The 18137-nt window shown below is 50.4% G+C and overlaps 5 protein-coding genes across 5 annotated transcripts; 3 read left to right on the top strand and 2 right to left on the bottom strand.

Moving 5' to 3' along the window:
• Positions 1 to 3917: 3917 nt before the first annotated feature.
• Positions 3918 to 5744, bottom strand: FTJAE_8198 (translation initiation factor eIF-2B subunit gamma; the record flags this gene model as incomplete). The annotated part of the gene is made up of 3 exons (XM_037354988.1): positions 3918 to 4048; positions 4096 to 5472; positions 5582 to 5744. The coding sequence occupies 3 exons, from the start codon at positions 5742 to 5744 to the stop codon at positions 3918 to 3920; spliced, it is 1671 nt and encodes a 556-aa protein (XP_037204714.1).
• Positions 5745 to 6401: 657 nt separating this feature from the next.
• Positions 6402 to 7735, top strand: FTJAE_8197 (uncharacterized protein; the record flags this gene model as incomplete). The annotated part of the gene is made up of 3 exons (XM_037354987.1): positions 6402 to 7037; positions 7090 to 7286; positions 7336 to 7735. The coding sequence occupies 3 exons, from the start codon at positions 6402 to 6404 to the stop codon at positions 7733 to 7735; spliced, it is 1233 nt and encodes a 410-aa protein (XP_037204713.1).
• A 634-nt stretch (positions 7736 to 8369) lies between these two features.
• Positions 8370 to 11426, top strand: FTJAE_8196 (positive cofactor 2; the record flags this gene model as incomplete). The annotated part of the gene is made up of 2 exons (XM_037354986.1): positions 8370 to 8703; positions 8758 to 11426. The coding sequence occupies 2 exons, from the start codon at positions 8370 to 8372 to the stop codon at positions 11424 to 11426; spliced, it is 3003 nt and encodes a 1000-aa protein (XP_037204712.1).
• A 777-nt stretch (positions 11427 to 12203) lies between these two features.
• On the top strand, positions 12204 to 13332 carry FTJAE_8195 (autophagy Atg27; the record flags this gene model as incomplete). Its single annotated transcript, XM_037354985.1, has 3 exons — positions 12204 to 12468; positions 12519 to 13089; positions 13137 to 13332. 3 exons carry the CDS (start codon positions 12204 to 12206, stop codon positions 13330 to 13332), a joined length of 1032 nt encoding a protein of 343 aa, XP_037204711.1.
• A 496-nt stretch (positions 13333 to 13828) lies between these two features.
• On the bottom strand, positions 13829 to 17624 carry FTJAE_8194 (RNA-directed RNA polymerase; the record flags this gene model as incomplete). The annotated part of the gene is made up of 4 exons (XM_037354984.1): positions 13829 to 13886; positions 13946 to 14239; positions 14288 to 14608; positions 14659 to 17624. The coding sequence occupies 4 exons, from the start codon at positions 17622 to 17624 to the stop codon at positions 13829 to 13831; spliced, it is 3639 nt and encodes a 1212-aa protein (XP_037204710.1).
• Positions 17625 to 18137: the final 513 nt, after the last annotated feature.

Below are 18137 nucleotides of genomic sequence, written 5' to 3'. Positions count from 1 at the left end.
CAATCAGAGTCTTGAGTGTCATATCAAGCGCCACAAGTTCCAGCAGCTGTCGAGACCTTGTGTTGGGGCTCTTAAGTGATCTATCATAAAACGCTGCCCACTCTGCACACTCCATAGGGGATGGTCTAATCAGACAAAAAGTGGTCTCTTGCGCAGTAAAGCCCTTCTCCATGCACTCGTCGTCCCTCTGGGCTAGTGTCGCTGATGTACAGTGGGATTGCTTGGTTGGTAATGCCATATGCGAACACTACGAGGCCCAATTGGGCGCATCGAGTTCCCTTGTGTAGAGCTCTCTGCGGGCACCGGGCCCAGGAATTGCCGGATTGACTTGGGGACTACCACTATCACCAACTTATCAACCTGTCAACTCGCGTTGGCCGCATCCCTTGACTTCCGTATTGAGCAGACGATGTTACATCTGCTGCCCATTTGGTGTTTGTCTCCCTCTGTTTACGGTAGTCATACGCTATTGTTCTTACTCTCCCTGGTTGACAATCTATCTATCAGGCTAGTTATCAGACGATTGTAGCAGTATATCACGCACACTACTGTACCTCGATCCATAAGGAGAATAACGCTTCGTGTCTGCTGTAGCCATGTCAGGATTGCCTGCTGTGGCTATTATTGTGGCTTTTTGGAGGCTGCAACAGATTAATAACGCCAACATATTTTGTCAGTCCTGAGAAATGATTGACGGGCCCGTACTCTTGCCGACGGCAAACTGATCGAGTCCTCCACATGTGGTTCTCACTGTGACGGGCCCGTGGGCAAACCAACCCAACTCATGCTTGGGGGAGACCGGGCAGAGCAGCGTTGGTTGGAGACTTGGAGTGAGGGACTCGGCCGGCCGGGGTCTACGGCTTCTGGGCCAAGGGTCCCGAAGCTGTCAGTCTCCGCTGACATAGTTACGTTAGCCTCTGTAAACTAGGTACTGGTATTCTGCCCTACATTGGTCTATGTAAAGAATGTCATCCAAACTCGGTGGTATTTGTTAGTGCTCTGTATCTGGATAGATTTCAGTCCCTTGAGTATCGTGTCCCACATCCCTCGGTTCTCTGCCCAGCCTATATATCATACCAGGTAAGCCCAGGCCCCATGAGATCGCCGATGCACTCTACTTTCCACGATGCGAGCGACCGAAATGCCATATGGCACTACTACACACACGTTTTTTTTCTTTTTCGTTTCTTTGGGCTTGGGGTGCTGGCCTGGCCCCCCCAGATCGAAGTTACACCGCAGCCGCTGTTACACCCGCCGTGAATCTCCCGCCAACTAGGTTTGTGATCTGACGGACGGCGGGCGGGAGAAGATCACCATACTGGGGATACCTACCTAGTCAGGGGTCTGGAAGGCCAGATTTTCAGGGCCTGCTCCCTGTAGGACTTTCTGTTCCTGTTCCATTTTGGAGGAGATTTTGTGGTCTCCCGAAACCTTGGCCCTGCGTCATCTGCATCTGCGGCTGTATCTGCGCTGCATCTTGCGTCTGCGGCTGCATCTGTATCTGCAGCACGAGATACATACGTCAGGGTATAGTTAATTTATTGACCCTCGGACTGAGACCGAGACCGAGACTCTTACACAGCATAACGTTAAAGCAAGCAAGGTACGGAGGTTTGCCCCCCGCCATAGACCAATTGTTGTTATTCTTTTTTTATTCTTCGCCTCTCTCCCTCAGAATACTACCCTTTGCCTACAGGTTTCATTGACTCTCTTTCGCTACCGTTTCTCGCCTCTTGACGAGACGGCCATGCTTACGGTGACATTCGGATATCAATAGCACCGGAATGCAGGCTCAATTCGACCGTTTTGACCGTTGGTAGCGTGGCATTGCTTAACATACGTCGGGCCGGCAGCTAGAAGCTCTGGCCTCAAAATAACATCGACCTTTTTTTTTTCTCTCACGGTGAAAGGCACGACAATTGCGTTGCCCTGGGGCTGAGCTAAGCTGCTGTTTAGGCGGGAAAGATATTATCCAGTGGACAGATCTCGCGCATTTGCGGGAAGCCAGTGAATAAAGTTTCGCCCAGAACCGGAGCCGTGGTTACGCTTGGCTGTATTAGTTCACTATCAGCGATTTCCATTCCCTAAATGGGGTTTAGCTACCCGGTCAGCCTAGTAAATGTGTAAATCCCTCTCGCTAAATGGCCATATTGACAGTTTCCGCGGGCCCTCGAGGGAATTCACCATGTTGACATTCACTTTCATTTTCGATTTTGATTTATGCAGCTCATGACTCTTGAGCATGGCTTTCCAAACACTAATTCTCGATATTTCATGTTCTAGAATGCGCCTCTTTCAGTTGACACGATCGATCGATCCGTAGGAGATTTATTCTACCAATGAGGCTATAGAAACATGTAGGGTAACCCAGGGCTTAGGATGGTTTCAAGTAACTAACTACCTTACCTTACCTTACACTTCGTAGGGCGTATGTTAAAACAATTAAATCTCTTCTGGGCTAAATCGTTCCATACGTTTGGGCTTGTGTCAGTAGTTTACCAGACTTTTGTCATCAGTGACCTCGTTGGTGACATAATATTGTTTTTGACTTACTCAGTATGTGCTATGTCAGTCAACGCGCCACGACACCTGACACGGCTCGAGATAAGACAAAGACGAGACGAGACGAGGCCAGATCCAGACTCGACTCGAGACCATTGAGCGACCATAGGATTTCTGCAGTTGAAGGGCGAAATAAGCATATCTGACGTCTTTCGGACAATAAGCAAACATGGGGAAGTTTGTAAATTGGATGGGAATACCATCAAGCGTGGCTGTCAAAAGAGGTGCAGATCCTATCTATAGAAAAAAAGCCGTTATTATATGAAGCCACTTTGTTTCGTTTCAACATGGCAATCTAAACAATCGCAGCCCTGTAGAAAGATCCACGAAACTCAATCTATGCATACTTGGACCCTACTTTTTTCTTTACTTTCTTAGTGAACAACAGCCTCTACTTCAGCTTTCGATTTCAGTATATTCTCTCGATCTGCGGGCGGTGCGGCCGCTGTGTGGCATACTACCTGACTTTACGACAAGCTGTCACTCTTCAGCCATAAAGAGGATACGCGGTCAGCCGGTCTCTTCCCACGCCCTCAGAGTGGACATTGTGATAGTCTTACGTTCAGAATGTCACTGCAAGGCTGGAGTACCCGTCGTGGTTCGGTTCCGAATTCCCTAGATAGGCCCACGCGCGCTTACGCGTTGAAGGGAAGCGAGCCAACAACAGTGACACCTTTTCCGATCAGCTACATCGTCAAAGCGCGGATAGACAGACAGAGGGACGATATCTGAACACGCCCTCAATGAAGTTAAGTGAAGTGACTTGATTAGGGTGACATCGCATTAGTTTCGTCCCGTCTTACGATCGTCGATCTTATCCCCAACCTCGACAGCGCTTCACATCTAGTTAGTGCTGTTGCTATCGAGAAAGAGATATCCCCCAAAGTTCTTGGTAAGAAACATCCAAAAGTGCAGAGTCGTACGATTTCTCGATCGGCAATGCTCTCCTTGCAGAACTGCTGCTGTCCGGATGAACGTGAGGCGAGACATTTTGGTAAGCTGCTCGCGAAGGATAGCTCGGCACGGTTGGGAGGTGACATCGTGGGTCTCAAGTCAGACGTTTCCCGTCAAGCGATATTGAATCCAGCATTCGCCTGTGATTCCATTCCAACTTATCGTATTCCCCAGGTGGCGATGGCACTTTGACGGGCATCCATTCGGCTTAGGCGTACCGGGGCCCCTCGATACTACCATGCGCTGTAAGGAAAAGTCTCGAACATTCAACACCACACGTGAAATGCAACCATAGTGGTGATATTAGAAGTGAGGGGAATAGCAGAGCGTTGGGTCGAAACAAACAAGCGAATAACTCTATTGAATGCTTCTCCGTTTACGGTTACATCCGAGATTCTAAGTTAATCCATCACTGCTTGTTCGGCGTCATCCTCCATGTCCTGGAGGACTTCCTCCATCTCAGCTTCTGTGGCCTCCAAACCCTCAGAGCTCATGAGCTTGTTGTCCTTGTCCTCAGCTGTGCAGGGGTGGGCTGGTTAGCGTGTCGATCACCTCTAGGGTAGGGAAACGGGAACTCACTTCGAGCCTCAACGAGCAGATTCTCTTGAACCTCGCAGTCGGTCAAGACAGATCCATCTCCAATAACTGCTCTCTTTCCAATAATACAACGTGTCAGCTTGCATGCCTTGCCAACAACAACTCCTTCCATAAGTAGACACTGGGAGAGCTTGGCACCCTCGTTGATCTGCGAGCCGGCGCCGATCACAGTTTCTTTGATAGAGGTCTTCTCCTCCACAGTTACATTTTCCGCAATGAGGCTGTCCTTTTGTGTGATTGTCGTGCGTGCCTTAACGCCTTCAGGGTAAGCGATCTTCTTTGCATGTGCATACGGTGATGGTGACTCTCCGCCTGTCTCTTCGAGTGATGGAAGCTTGGCCAGCTGAAGTGAAATAGCGAGCAGCAGCTGTGCCGTGTCAACGCGGCGAATCAAAGGAGCCGAGCTCCCACCCGGGTGGACATAGGCAACGATCGGCGGGACTTGGAACGATTTCGACTTCTCGGCAGCTGATGGCTCGTCATCAACTGCAATACTCGGCACTGATGTCTCGGCAGTCGTGTCTCCGTATGAGATCCAATTACTTTGGATGTGATCTGGGGTGGAAACTCGGGAAGGCGAGCTTGGTCGTTCATCGTCCTTGGTCTCCTCAACCCGACCTTGGGCACAAGCACTCTCGAGCTTCAACTTGTCGGCAAGACCGGATTGCCAGCCAGCCTTCGCCCACCATCCGACAACATCCTCTCCAATACTCTCCATTCGCTCGTTATCCTTGACAAAATCGAGAACCCATCGAGGGAAGATGTATATGTGAGCATCTCGGTGTGTCGTGAACATTCGTACGCGAGAATGGGCACGCAACAATCCGTGTCGAATGGGAAGTGAGCCCTTGTCTTCTGTCAAATCTCTCAAAGAGTCGGTTGGCATAGAGTACACCAGCTTTGACAAGTTTGAGAAAAGAGATCCCTTCGATGGCGTAACAGGAGTTGAAGGTAACGGTGTCGTCGCAATAAAGTCTGTCTCCTCCTTCTTGACAGGCGCAACTGCCTTTGTGTCATACCAAACGCCAAGTGCACCGCTGTGAACTGATCGATGACCGTTGGAAAGCCTTGCAGTTCCAAGCATGTCTGTCAGACTAGCTGACTTGACCATCCATGATTGTAGAAGCTTGTCTCCTCCAAGTTCGCAGACCAAGTCACAAGGGAGTACTACAAAATCACCAGTGATAATCTTCCTAATCTCTGGCAGCCGCAGGATCTCAGCAGTGCCTGTGTTTTGATCAAGGTCTACTGGTGAGAGAATGTCGGGCCGTGGCAAAGGCAGCGCAGTTAGGTGAAGATTAGTGTTAAGAGCCGTTGAGATGGCCTCGGATGCCGTAGGAGGACAGACAAGATTTATGTCTAGTAGGTATCAGTATGTATGCTTTCATAATGCTTTCATAACTGGAGAGTGAAGAGCCATCTTCGGATATACTCAATGAGTCACCCTATAGCTCCAAGTTTGACTGACCTGTGATGCCCATTCGATAGCAGAAATCAAGCGCGTACCAGACCATAGGTCGGTTTGCAATAGGGAGAAGGGCCTTGGGGCTCTCATCGGGGTTAGAGGTGAATGTCGGGAATGACGAGCCAGGCCCGCAAAGAATGAGGGCTTGAAGCCCAGTTGACGGCATTGATACAGCGTGGGGCATAACACCGCGGGGTTCCTTGATGATTTACGGGTGTAGAGGTTGAGTATTTGAGATAGAGTCAACTTTTGGTAGGTCTGCTGCGGCCTCAGGGTACGGGTTGGTTCGTTAATGCCAACGTGAGAGCCGTCGTTGCTGTATGAAGTCAAATATGAAGTGAAGAGTCACTCAAATCCATTGCCAAGACATCAAAAATGTACGTTCGTGGGGTGCTGTCCCGCCTGTGGCTGCAGCTGTGGCTGTCACAGCGCACAGCCACATTTTTATCCCACACGGATTCACGTGAACGGATTGCACGACCTCGGCACGGATTATTGGATAGTCCCCCGCAATCGAGCCCCTGAAACGTGCTGGGCTGTGCTGGGCTGAGCTCTTTGTCGGCCCTCGGGCTGCTGACCCCGTTGTTGCTGGGGGTAGATGGCCTCAGCTCCACTGGCTTGTTGATGCCGATTACACCAACCACCGCGTATCGACAAGAATCGGATCTGGCCCCAGACTTCGCTACTTTAACGGTTGCGCCAATATCACGCAATTGCTCAACAGTCACAAACCACGACACTCGAATTGCACCAAAAGGCCCTTTGCGCCTGCTGCGATTGGCGTCATCACCTCCACCTAGCAATGCGACAGTGCGCCGCGTAAATGTCGCCCGATCACGGATCGTCGCGGTCGCGACGGGGAGTTTGGAGCCACTGGGTCCCTCTCGCAGTCACTCTTACAGTTGCTACTGTAGGCGTGGCTGCTTGGGTTTGGAGCCAGCGAAAAGACGGAGATGACGAAGACGAGCACTACGGCTTAGACTACGGCAATCAAGCTCGCGCAGGTGATAATCAACCCCACGATTCTCGAGATATCAATTCGCGCGATATTCAGGGCCCCGAGAAGCCACCACGACCTGATGGCCAGAGCCATGGAATTGCGCCCGCGGACGAAGATGCGGCCGGCGGAGGCTGGGGCTCGCGCATGTCTGGTGCTCTACGGCGAACACCGAGCCCGCAGCAGTTCTTTGACTCGACAGGTAAGACTGTGGCGGCTGGTGTCGCAGCTGCGAGTGCAGCTATGGGCAAGGCTTTGGCTAGCATTCGCGAGGAGGACAAGAGCCCCTTTGACGATACCAACCCCTGGCAAGAGGAAGCAGATGCTAAGAAAGAACGAGCGCCCGCCGATACGTCGTCACCACTCGTCGGCGGCAATAGGCGACGCAAGACGGTTGCGATTGTGGTGTCTGCCGAGACAGGCGCCGTGCCTGAAGAGGAGGATTCGTTCCACGAGCACGCTGTAAGTTGATCAGACTGACTGTTCTCTGAAGTCGCGCACTAACACGCCCCAGTCTATCCTCTCCCACATCCCTCGAAACATCGATCACTCCAAGGTTAAGCTATTTGTTCTGATTTACGCTCCTGGTTTGAAGGAACCTACTATGGATACTGCTACTAGTAACCTTCCGCCAACTTCGCTGAGCTCTTCATTTTCTAACATTGGACACGATCAAGTTCAAACCCCAGCTGAAGAGTCGAAGAATCAGCTGTATGCTTTACTTGCGCTATTGAACCGTGCTGTTACTGACAACTCGTAGTGAATCCGCAAGCCCTTCTTTTAACTCCATCTACTCACAGGCTCTAAGTTTGGTCGAAAAGGAGACAATGGTTCTCCCATTCACCACACCCAACGGCCACGTTCATATCCTGCGACACCTCCAGCCAGAAGTCATCTACCTCCAGAAGGCTCTCTCTGGTCAGGATGGCAGCATCATCACCACCCTCCAGACCTGGCTTCGACATGACGTCATTCTGGTTGTTGGAGCTGATGGTGGTTCTGGTGGATTGGCAGATAGCGAATCTGAAGCCGAGAGGGCCGGAAAGAGCCAGGAGTGGTGGCAGCGCCCTGAAAGAGTTGGACGAGGACGTGGAGTTGTGGTTGTCGACAGTATGAGGCTGAATGATGATTGGGCGCGTCGAGTTCAGGGCCAGGAGTGAGACTAACGCGTCTTGCGCAATCTGGCACGAGATACCATGAGCTTTGGACTTTAGTATATGCTATTAGGGTTATTTACAGACACGAGCACGCGTGTATTTATTTAATGATTTCATCTACCTGATTTAGAAAGTATTGAATTTTGAGTGTTACCCTTTATGCGTTTTACTGTTGCCGCGATGCGCTTGTTCAAGTCCCATCACGTGATGCGATCTTCCGTAATCGAGCCGACCTCATCCAAGGGAATGCACCCGTGATACGGCGACAAGGCGTGAACCATCATCGAATTAATATCCGACTTCAGTGACCACGCAACGAAACCAACAAAGAAATCGACGGCTCTGTTCTACTTGACAAACCTCTCATGGACCATTCTCTTTGTTTTCGATTTGCGGTTCTTTGAGATACTCGCGCCCCTAACGTGAGACTACCGCGGCCAACTCCGCATCATCCATCAAGTCGACGTGCGACCAGCCTATTCTCATCAAAACATCCTCGAATCCCGCATCGTGCCATTTCCCTGAAAATATCCATGTTTGCGACCTAAGCAAATATTCCACCGAAGTCGAGCGGACCACATCGGCCGAGATATCGTCATAACCGCTAGCCCCCGCGGCGCAGCGCGACCACAACACGATGGCGCCAGTTGGACCTATAGTCCATCAAAATGTCGCCAACAAAGTGAAGCGCCCAGTGCCTCCTGGCATCCAGACGAATGGCGCTATAGCATCCTCAAAATCATCACCATCCCCATCAATGTCGGCAAAGAAACCTCCGCCGAGTGCCAAGCAGCCGCCGCATTCGGCGAGCGACAGGGCCATTACCGCATCAACCGTCCGACCTGTCAACAGAGCCCGACGAGAAACCGCATCGCAATTACAGGGCCGGCACTCTAGGAATAGTGCTGGCCTACGATCAGCGTCATTAGCGGCAGACCACTCTGGTCACGACGCGGAGCCTCGACCCTACAGTATGCGATGTTCTGATCTATCGTGTTGTTGCGTATACACTAACAGTAATGAAGTTGTCACAGACTCTTATATCCTGAACAAATTCGCCGGTCGACCGCCCTCTCTTGTCTGCCATCTACACACAACGCATTTCCGATTCGATAACCAGGATGGCGTGTTTCCGTACAAGTCACCGATGAAGATATTCCTCGACCACGTCAGAAGCCGGACGATCCCCCATGATCTTCTTTCCTACTTCACTGATGCCGGTGTGCCATTCTATGATGGATGTCTTATTGTTCAAGTTCATGACCACAAGTCTCTTGCGCAAGCGAAGAACGTTGCCAAACCCACAAAAGGGAAGGGCTCCATGATGCCGTCTTCTATTCATAACTACAACCAATGTCTCACACCATCACCGAATGTTCCTTTCCCTAAAGAAAGTTTGTCAAATGGCGATGGAAACTCAAAAGGGAATGACGTGGCAGAAAAGGAAAATGCTCCCGTCATGCCAGCGCCAGAAGAGCAAAAAGACAGAGCGACAAAGCCACGAGTCTTTACCATGGTGCTCCACCCGACGCCCGAAAGTTTACAGATGGACCTGTTAATAAAAGCTTCTACCCCGCGAGGACAGGGTGATGGCCTTGGCCAACCCCCCACCCCGATGTCTCTTATTCCCCCGACACCTACAGCCGGTAGCATGCCGCCGCCGGCAAAACGCCAGAAGCGTGAAAAGACAGAGCTTGACAGCAGCAATATTCATGCTGCAGAGGGGCAGATCCTGTTAGCAACAAACGCGCCATTGGTGCTTGAGCCTACCAAGAATGTTGAAGAAACAATTCTCCTCCTGGAGGCAATGAGCCACCCCAAGCATGCAGAAGCTCCACCTCAGCCCAAAACACGCAAGCGAACTGTTGCCGAGATGGCTGCGGACGAAGCCGCTGCTGCAGAGACGGAACGCTTCATGCTGGTCGCCGACGAGCGTCTTGCACCGAATGCGAATGGAGCGCAGAATGGTGGTGCAGCCGATGGCGATGCCTCAGGCGGCGCATCGGCATTCGAGCCTCGATTCGAACGATTCAAAGTTCTGGCTGACATTAGTCGAGAACATGCCGAAAAGAAGGAACAAGAGAAGCTCAAGCAGCTTGAGAACGACAGGAAATTACAACAAGCGAAACAGCAGCAGCAGCAAGATGCGGTCGCGATGGCTCAGAAAAATGCTGAACAAGAAAGACTGCGACGGGAGGCCGCTGCGAGAGAAGCTCAGATGCGACAGGCAGAAGCTCAGCGACAAGCTCAAGCTCGCGCCCAAGCGGCGAATCAGAACAGCCAGAACAATCAAAATGCTCAGAGAGTTAATGGGAACCAACCACAGCACGGTCATCCTCAAAACAATGTCGTCACCAACGGAGTCAATAACGCAGCTGTGGGAACGCCTCAAATGGCTAATAATATGCCTCCGCAAGCACAACCCCGCTTCCAGGCTCAGATCACTCAACCACCAGCATCTTCTCCAGTTGGTGGCCAAGGTACACCTCAGCATATGTCGTCTCCTATGGTTGGCAGCGTCCCAATGCAGCAGACAAACTCTGGAATGGCCAACAGTCCTCCTCGGCCGTCTTCTATCGTGCAAAACGCCGCAGCTATGTCTGTCCCGATGGCTCATAACATGTCTTCCAGGGGTAGTCAACAGAGCCATCCCTCTGGCACTCCAAGAATGCCCCATTCAACACCCAACATGACACAAGGTACTCCGATCAACAGGCCTGCCATGGTGGCAACTCCCCGTATGAGCCAGGCAAGTCCTCCACCAGCTATGATGGCACAGAACTCGCAACCTGGTCAAGGCATGATGATGAACGGCCAGGGCATGAACCAAATGAACCCACAATATGCGGCTCAATTGGCACAACAACGCGCTGTGCAGCAACAGCAGCAGATGGCCATGCAAAACGGTCTTAACAGTGGCAACATGAGCCAGATGAGCCCTCAGCAACAGCAGCAGATGATGGCAGCAATGCAAAGGCAGTTGATTGCTACGCAACAGGCACAGCAGCAGGGTAACATGATGAGCCCCCAACAGCAGCAACAGCAGCAGCAGATGGCGGCCCAATATGCCCAGCAAATGCAGAACATGTCGGGCAGCCAGATACGGGCGTTCACTCCTCATATGCAGGCACAGTTCCAGCAGATGATGCGCATGAACCAAGTTAATGGCCAGATGGGCAATAGTCCTATGCAGCGTCAAGTTAGCGGACAGATGATGCCTAACGGTATGAATATGCAAGCTTTCCAGGCGATGCAGCAGCAACGTCAGCAGCAGCAAGCCCAGCAGCAGGGCAACATGATGAGCCCTCAGCAGCAGCAACAGGCCCAGCAGCAGCAAGCTCAACAACAAATGGGACAAAATCCAATTCAGGCGCAAATGCAACACCAGGCCAGGGCGCTTTTCAATAGGATGATGCCAGCAGTAGCCCAGAAGTACGGTGGCCAAGAGCATATTCCGCCAGACGTGATCGAGAAGATGAAGACACAGAGCATGGCGCAAGCTCAGAACCTTATACAAGCGTCAATGGCGCAGCGCCGACAACAAATGATGTTGCAGCAGCAGCAACAGCAGCAGCAGCAGCAACAACAACAGCAAATGCAACAACAGCAAATGCAGCAGCAGCAGCAGATGCAACAGATGCAGCAGCAAATGCAGGGGATGAATGGAATGATGGGCGGTCCCCAGGGAATGTGATGTCGCGAACGAGACCTGAGAAGATAATAGTGGGCAGAATTAATGTCACGGCAGACAGGAGCAGAGGATTCGATCATCAAAGGAGTTCAGGTTGGACCAGCATGCTCTTTTTACACGGTTTATGAGTTTGGGCAGATTTATACCCCACGGAAAGTTTTTTCATCCAGGTTCAAGGGTTTCTTTCTTATTCGTTTGGCTGTTTGGTTCTGGACAAGGTAGCACAGTGATAAATGTTGCTGTTCTTGGTGTTAACGGTTCAGGTTGGAAGAAGGTATTGATTGTACTATTATGAGAGATGGTCTATTATAGCATCATCTCTTTTACGAAGCCCGAGAATTGACCACGAATAAAAACAAAATAAAGAAAAGAAATAATAGTATTACCCCAGGATTATAATGATATTGCCATGTGGTTTAGCTGGGCGACTTATGAGCTCCAGAGACTGTCACGTGCTTGTGGAACTAGGCTCCTACCTTGGGCGCAATGACACAATCGCCAAGACGACAGGAGCTTCATATGACGCTAGCAAACCCGCGATAGCTCAAGGCAACGTGACCAATCCATCAATCACATCACACAGCACAGCACAGCACAGCACAGCTTGACTGCTTGTTCTAGGCACGCGCTTGTAATCTATTCTATCGAGTCTCTTCTTTCTTTTAAGCTTACACGGCACTTTCTGATACCACCACTCCATCCGTAATTCATCTCGGCACCATCGATTAGCAACCCTCTCTTTCTATCAAACTTCTACATTCTTCTATCAACGTCTTCTCGATGCATCGGCCTGATCTGTTGGCTTTTCTACTGCCTCTGCTGGCAGCCCCAGTGTTTGCGGGAGAAACTCTAGACTGCGGAAAGATTCGCGCAGATGGCCATACCTTTGATCTTTCTAAGCTCGGTGGACCGCATTCGGTCCTGACGACGCGGTTCAAGCCCAGTCCTCCTGAACATTACAACACGACTTATACGCTAGATATATGCAAGCCTCTGAAGAAGAAGGGCGGCAAGAAGGATGAAGAATGTCCAAACGGCACTCGAGGTGTGTACGACGTCTGCAAGGGCTGACCAAGTCCTGACTAACATATCCAGTTTGCGGTATTACACACCTTCTTAAGCCTGGCGAGAAGGAGGAGAAGGATGAGATTACGAATATCATCGCGATTGCAGGAAATCTCGAAAACGTTGGCGGCTCTCGATTCGATGCTACACCCACGCGACTAAAGACAAGCGACTCAACTTCCGATAAGGATAAAGAGGGCGTGCGACTAGTCCTCACAGGAGGGCGAGACCCCCTCAAAAAAGGTGATATCAAGCAGGTCGAACAAAAGGCCATTATTGAGTTCCTATGCGATCCCAAGAAGGAGGGTACAGAGGGCGAATGGGTTACTTCGGACCAGTACGAGAAGCGAGCGGACGACGATAAGAAGGAAGGGGATGGTGATGATGATAAGGATGAGGGCGAGTCTATGATCGAGCACCAGCTGAAGCATGACAATGCTTCGCTTATCTGGAATAGCTTTGATCTTGAGGAAAAGGCAAAGGTTCTGCGCTTGACGTGGTACACTAAGTATGCTTGCGAAAAGCCAGAGGACAACGGCGGTAGTGGCGATGATGACACCTCAAGCTCCCACTGGGGCTTCTTCACCTGGTTCATTATCATGTGAGTAACTCCAATCAGCTGCTATGACGAATCTCTAACAAATTTAGTGCTTTCTTGGGCATCGCCGGCTACCTCATCTTCTCATCCTGGATCAACTTCACTCGCTACGGCGCTCGCGGCTGGGATCTTCTCCCCCACAGCGACACCATCCGCGATATTCCTTATCTACTTAAGGATTGGATTCGCCGCGTTCTCAACACCGTGCAGGGAACAGGAAGTCGAGGAGGATACAGTGCGGTCTAGACGGGTTTCTTTTTTGACAGACAGTGTGTATCGTTATAGGTCTGAGTTGGGCTGGGCTGTGTGAGGAAATGGTACGGCGCTCACGCTAGATGTATCTAGCTGGAATTGTATACATAGGTTGAAATTCGCGGGTTTCGGTTTTCATAGCAGTGTTTAGATCAAAGATGCTATCAAGCAGTGTTATCAATTGACTCTGCCTGACGTTTTATGCCAGTGTTGTTTATTGTTTTGTAGAGAACGACTTATCATTGAACAGGTATTCTCATTATTCATCATCGTCGAATTCTCGAGCCAGCTCTAACATAACTCTTACAAAACCCTCATATCTCCGCTCTGCAATCTTGATATATACCACATCTCGCATGTACATCTCGTGAATCTCAATCATCGTATGGGAAGTATCATTCCCGCACCGCCTCTCCCACGTCCTCCCCTGGATCCACGTCCAACACCAACAAAGCCTCCCCCAGCGCTGATCTCCATCTTCCTAGCTAGGTTATTCAGCTCCTTCAGCAGACAACAAGCCGCCACGATTCTGAAACTCTCCAGCTCGCCTGTTCCATGGTACACTATTGGCGCAAATTCCTTTTTGATACATGCAACTGCTACACACGCCCAGCATAGCTCTACGACGTCTTCTCTCCAGCGCGAAGGAGCTGCGTCTGCGTCGGTGGCTGTGCTGAGAGTTTCTGCGCCGTCGCCTACACCGCGATCGCGGATCTGCTTGACGATCCATGTCATGATGCGGTCGATTTCTTCTTTTAGTTTGATAGATGAGTCTCCTTGGCGGCGTGTTTGGGCACCGCGCTTGTTGAGGATGAAACCGCAGAAGACTTCGACTTCTGTAAGAGGCGCACGAGGGTTTTCTGAAAAGTGCCACATCTTGTCGGTGATAGTCGACTCGTAGCTGAGATTGTTAGCACGTTGAGTCGACGAGAGGCATATTGTAGCTTACAGGCCTCGAATCTTCCACGCCTCGTCGGACCTGCGTGTCCAATCAACATCAAGCTTATACTTGTTCACCTCGCTCTTAACAACGGTTAACAATTGATCCCAAACAGAGGGTCCAGCTGTGTTGATAATGCGATGAATATCTTCATCCCAGATCTTCTTCTCATCGACATTTCGATATAGACGGCCGAGGATTTTGTCAGACTCGTAGTACTTTGCTTTATAACGAGCCATGCCATCGTCGGCGTTGTCATCTTCATCTTCGTCATGCAGATGACCGATCTGACCCTTTTCGTACATCTTCAGAGGCGGTGCCGTTGCAAGGCTGCAGGATATGTCAGTATATTTCTGTTAAGCATTGGACGTAAGACTTACAAATCAGGACGGAACGGAGGGTTCCTGGGCAAAGCCTTTACATCGACAGGAATACCTGTCTTGGAGAAGTCGACCGCTGTAGAATGCATGCCCGCGAGGGAAATGCAGTAAGGATGTGTCGTTCCCTCTTCATAATAATCTGCCAAGACGACATGTCTTGTAGCGATCATGCCCAAGATATCAGTTCGCATAAAGTTAACGAAAAAGTCGGCAATGTCCTGGGGCTTGACTGGGCGATCCAGTGGCTTTGGTGTAACTCTTGGGTAGTCTGCTGGTAAGAAGTACTTTTCGGGCAATGCTTCTGGGTCCCAGATAATGTTATAGAGGTCACCGTCCAAGTCGCCTCCACTCAGCATACTAGGCAAGTCACGTTCGCCCTTCTGGCTGAAGATGATGCAGTTCTGTAAGCTTCGTAGAGGATGTCCCTGTGGAGGGGTCACTTGGTTGACGGTCTGAATGTCTCCTGGGTGAAGAGCTGGTGACCGTGTGACAATGATTCGGCCATCTTTGAGTGTGGAGTTGATGCGACGACCTCTGTAGACGCCGTGTGTCTTGTCGTAGGTGACAAAGACCTCACCAGCATTTAGGAATCCCGTCTCATCCATGACGCCAAAAAGAGTCACCCCCTGATCAACAGGAATGCGGGCCTTGTGCTTCAGCAATCTCAGTTCTCGCAAAACGACGTGTTCAACCGCTGACTTGAGGAACTTATCCCGGCGGTAGTCAATGCCCATCTTGTACAACTGCTTGACCAACTTGGGCAGTCCCATATTGACGCCGATAGCCTGATAGTCTAGGAAATAGCTCGTGTTGGTCGCGTCAGCTGTGACGTTGCGCAGTATGTCAAGTGCGTTATTCTGCAGTCTAAAGAACCAATCATTGGGTGTCCCCATATCTTCCAAGATCTTGATCATCTGGCGGTTGAGAACGAGTCGAAGAGGTTTAGATGAAGCGTCGCAAATGCCGAGCTCTCTAATATCGTCACTTGGGAACTTCATCATTGACTCCTGTCGAATACAGAAAACTTTCCCTGTGAGTCGGGTATCAAGAGAAAGCATTCCCTTACAACCACCCCAGCGGATCTGTAGACATGTTGGTGCTGCAGCTCGCATCGAGAGGTAAGGCCATATCTCTTCTAACGCGTCTCTGGAGATCGTCCCAACACCATCACTAAATACACGTTTTCCATCCTCAGATTTGACATCTGGAATGAACCGATGGCTTATGCCGGTTTCAAAAATCGGGACTGCATATGGTGTTTCTGAGAAAGCCTGGCCGATTCGTGCTGCACACTTTGCCGGAACTCGAATCTCGCTGAAGTCTCCCAGGGCTTGCAGAATAGCTGCAGGAGTCTGGCGCTCAAAATTTGAATCGGTGAAAGGCGCAGAGAACCAGGCCGAGTGAGAACGAAGAGATGAATGAGAGAAACCCAGGAAATCAAACTTTCGACCGGCAATTGTGATGCCCTCGTCCATGACATGTCGGAACCGGGCAAAGATTGGTTCGTTATCGACTTTCGGATGAAAGTTGAGGTCCTGGCCATCTTCCTCGCAGAAGAGCACGCGTAAGAAGTAGTCATTGTTCTCGTGGTACTTTCGCAACACTCTGTTCTTGCTATCGGGCTCGGGACCAGAGAGAAGAACGCGCGTGGGCGTCACCATAGCCTTGAAGATATAGATCTGATGATCTGGAATCTTGGCTCCGTAGATTCTGTCACGCTTGGGGTTCTCCGCCCTGGCCTCATACTCTTCATCCATGATGCTGGCCATCAACGTGACAACATTCAGCTCATCAGGATCCGTGCCAGGACAAGGATAGGGTATCTTCTGAAAAAGGGTCTTCATGGCATCTGTGGTGACGGGGGCCGCGACTTTCTTCTCTTTAGCATCCGTAATGACTTGATCGAGGATATGCAGCAGTTCTATGCCGCTCGCGGGGTTGATGTAGTTGTTCCAGACCAGAGCTTGGACTTGGAAGAGAAGAGCAAAGTGAACATTTCCTGATGCCAGCAGGCGCTTAGCCTTCTCTGTGAATTGCTGGCGGCCGAGGAAATGGTTGCTCTCGGGTTCCACGTATGACCACAGAACGGATGGGAGATCGTGATAAGTGACGGCGAGAATATCTCGATGCTTCACAGACCGAAGGACCTCGTTCATGTCGTTTAAGGAGTTGAAGAAGATGCGATAGACGAGGCACGACGACGAGTATTCGCGAATGAGCCCCCAGTTGACCAGACCCTGTACTCGTTTCCACGCCTGATTTGGATTGTCTGATTTGTGAGGCGTGTACATCTTTGGAGGTTCAGTCAAGACCAAAGTGATGGATGCATCATTGCGACTAGCAATAAGATCCTGAATAGTGTCGTTGTGAAAATCCATACGGTATCCGTCTTCGTCGTAGACAGTCAACCATTGCGGCGTGAACTTGCCAATAACGTCTCCGAGCAAGATCAGACTGTTGTGCTCAACGAAGGTGATTACCTGTTCGGGACCGCGAAAAGTGTTGCCACCACAACTGATGCTGTTGATAATGAAGGCTCTATCTGGAGCTTGACGGTCTTCAGTAGCGGTAGCAGCAGCAGCAGCCTTTTGCTGCTTCTTTTCGCGTTCATGCTTGAGATGTGCGATGGAATGCTTGTCGAGGGCGCGAGTACTCTTCTCAACAAACACAGGTGTCTTGAGAATATGGAGACGCGGGGTATCCTTTGGTCTGAAGTTGGTCTTGAAAGGATATCGGGGGTTTATGTTCTCCTTCTGTGGTACGTCGTGACGCTGTTGTTTGCCATGTCTTTCAAGAAACGAGTAGCCATCGCCGGGATTGAGGAATTTGATCCATGCTTGAGGCCTTCTCTTTGGCTTTTCACAATAAAAGTCTGTGATGTTCAAAGCCTTCATAAATGGCATGAGTTCTTGTATGAAGCCCTCTTCTGACAAGTCCTGAGGGACATTTCGACAGAAAACCTCCATTGTCGCGAGGGAGCGAGGCCGCCGGCCTTTCGTGATTCAACAACTTTGCGCACGAGTTTAAACAGAATAGTAACAGAAAAGGTGACTTGAATGTATTTGACACAGGATGCGAGGTCTGAAAACCGTTAATTTCGTTGGCACGTCCGCATGTGGCGGTTGACTCTCACATGAGCTTCTTAGCGCATGCCAATGGACATTGTAATGTTTCGAGAGGCGGGCAACGGAGTTGATTGGCGGCGATATGTACGAGATCGAGTCCTCAGTGTCGCTCAATGTGGATGGTTGCAGATTGTGATAACCGATGGGAACAATAGATTGGATGAGCGGGATGCTTCATGCGGGAGGCCGACTGCTGATATATTCTGGTATGATGTACAGTACCAGACAAAAGAATGAGAGAGAAAATACCGAGAGAGTGAGGAGGAGAAAGAGAAAGAAAGAGAGAAATCCGAATATATCACAGCACAATCAATGGCTCCGCAATGAATAAAAGAAAGTGAAAAGAGCCAAAGC

The sequence above is a fragment of the Fusarium tjaetaba genome, assembly GCF_013396195.1.
Source record: "Fusarium tjaetaba strain NRRL 66243 chromosome Unknown NRRL66243_c0000174, whole genome shotgun sequence".
Classification (NCBI taxonomy): domain Eukaryota; kingdom Fungi; phylum Ascomycota; class Sordariomycetes; order Hypocreales; family Nectriaceae; genus Fusarium; species Fusarium tjaetaba.
This window is presented reverse-complemented; position numbering and strand designations above follow the sequence as displayed.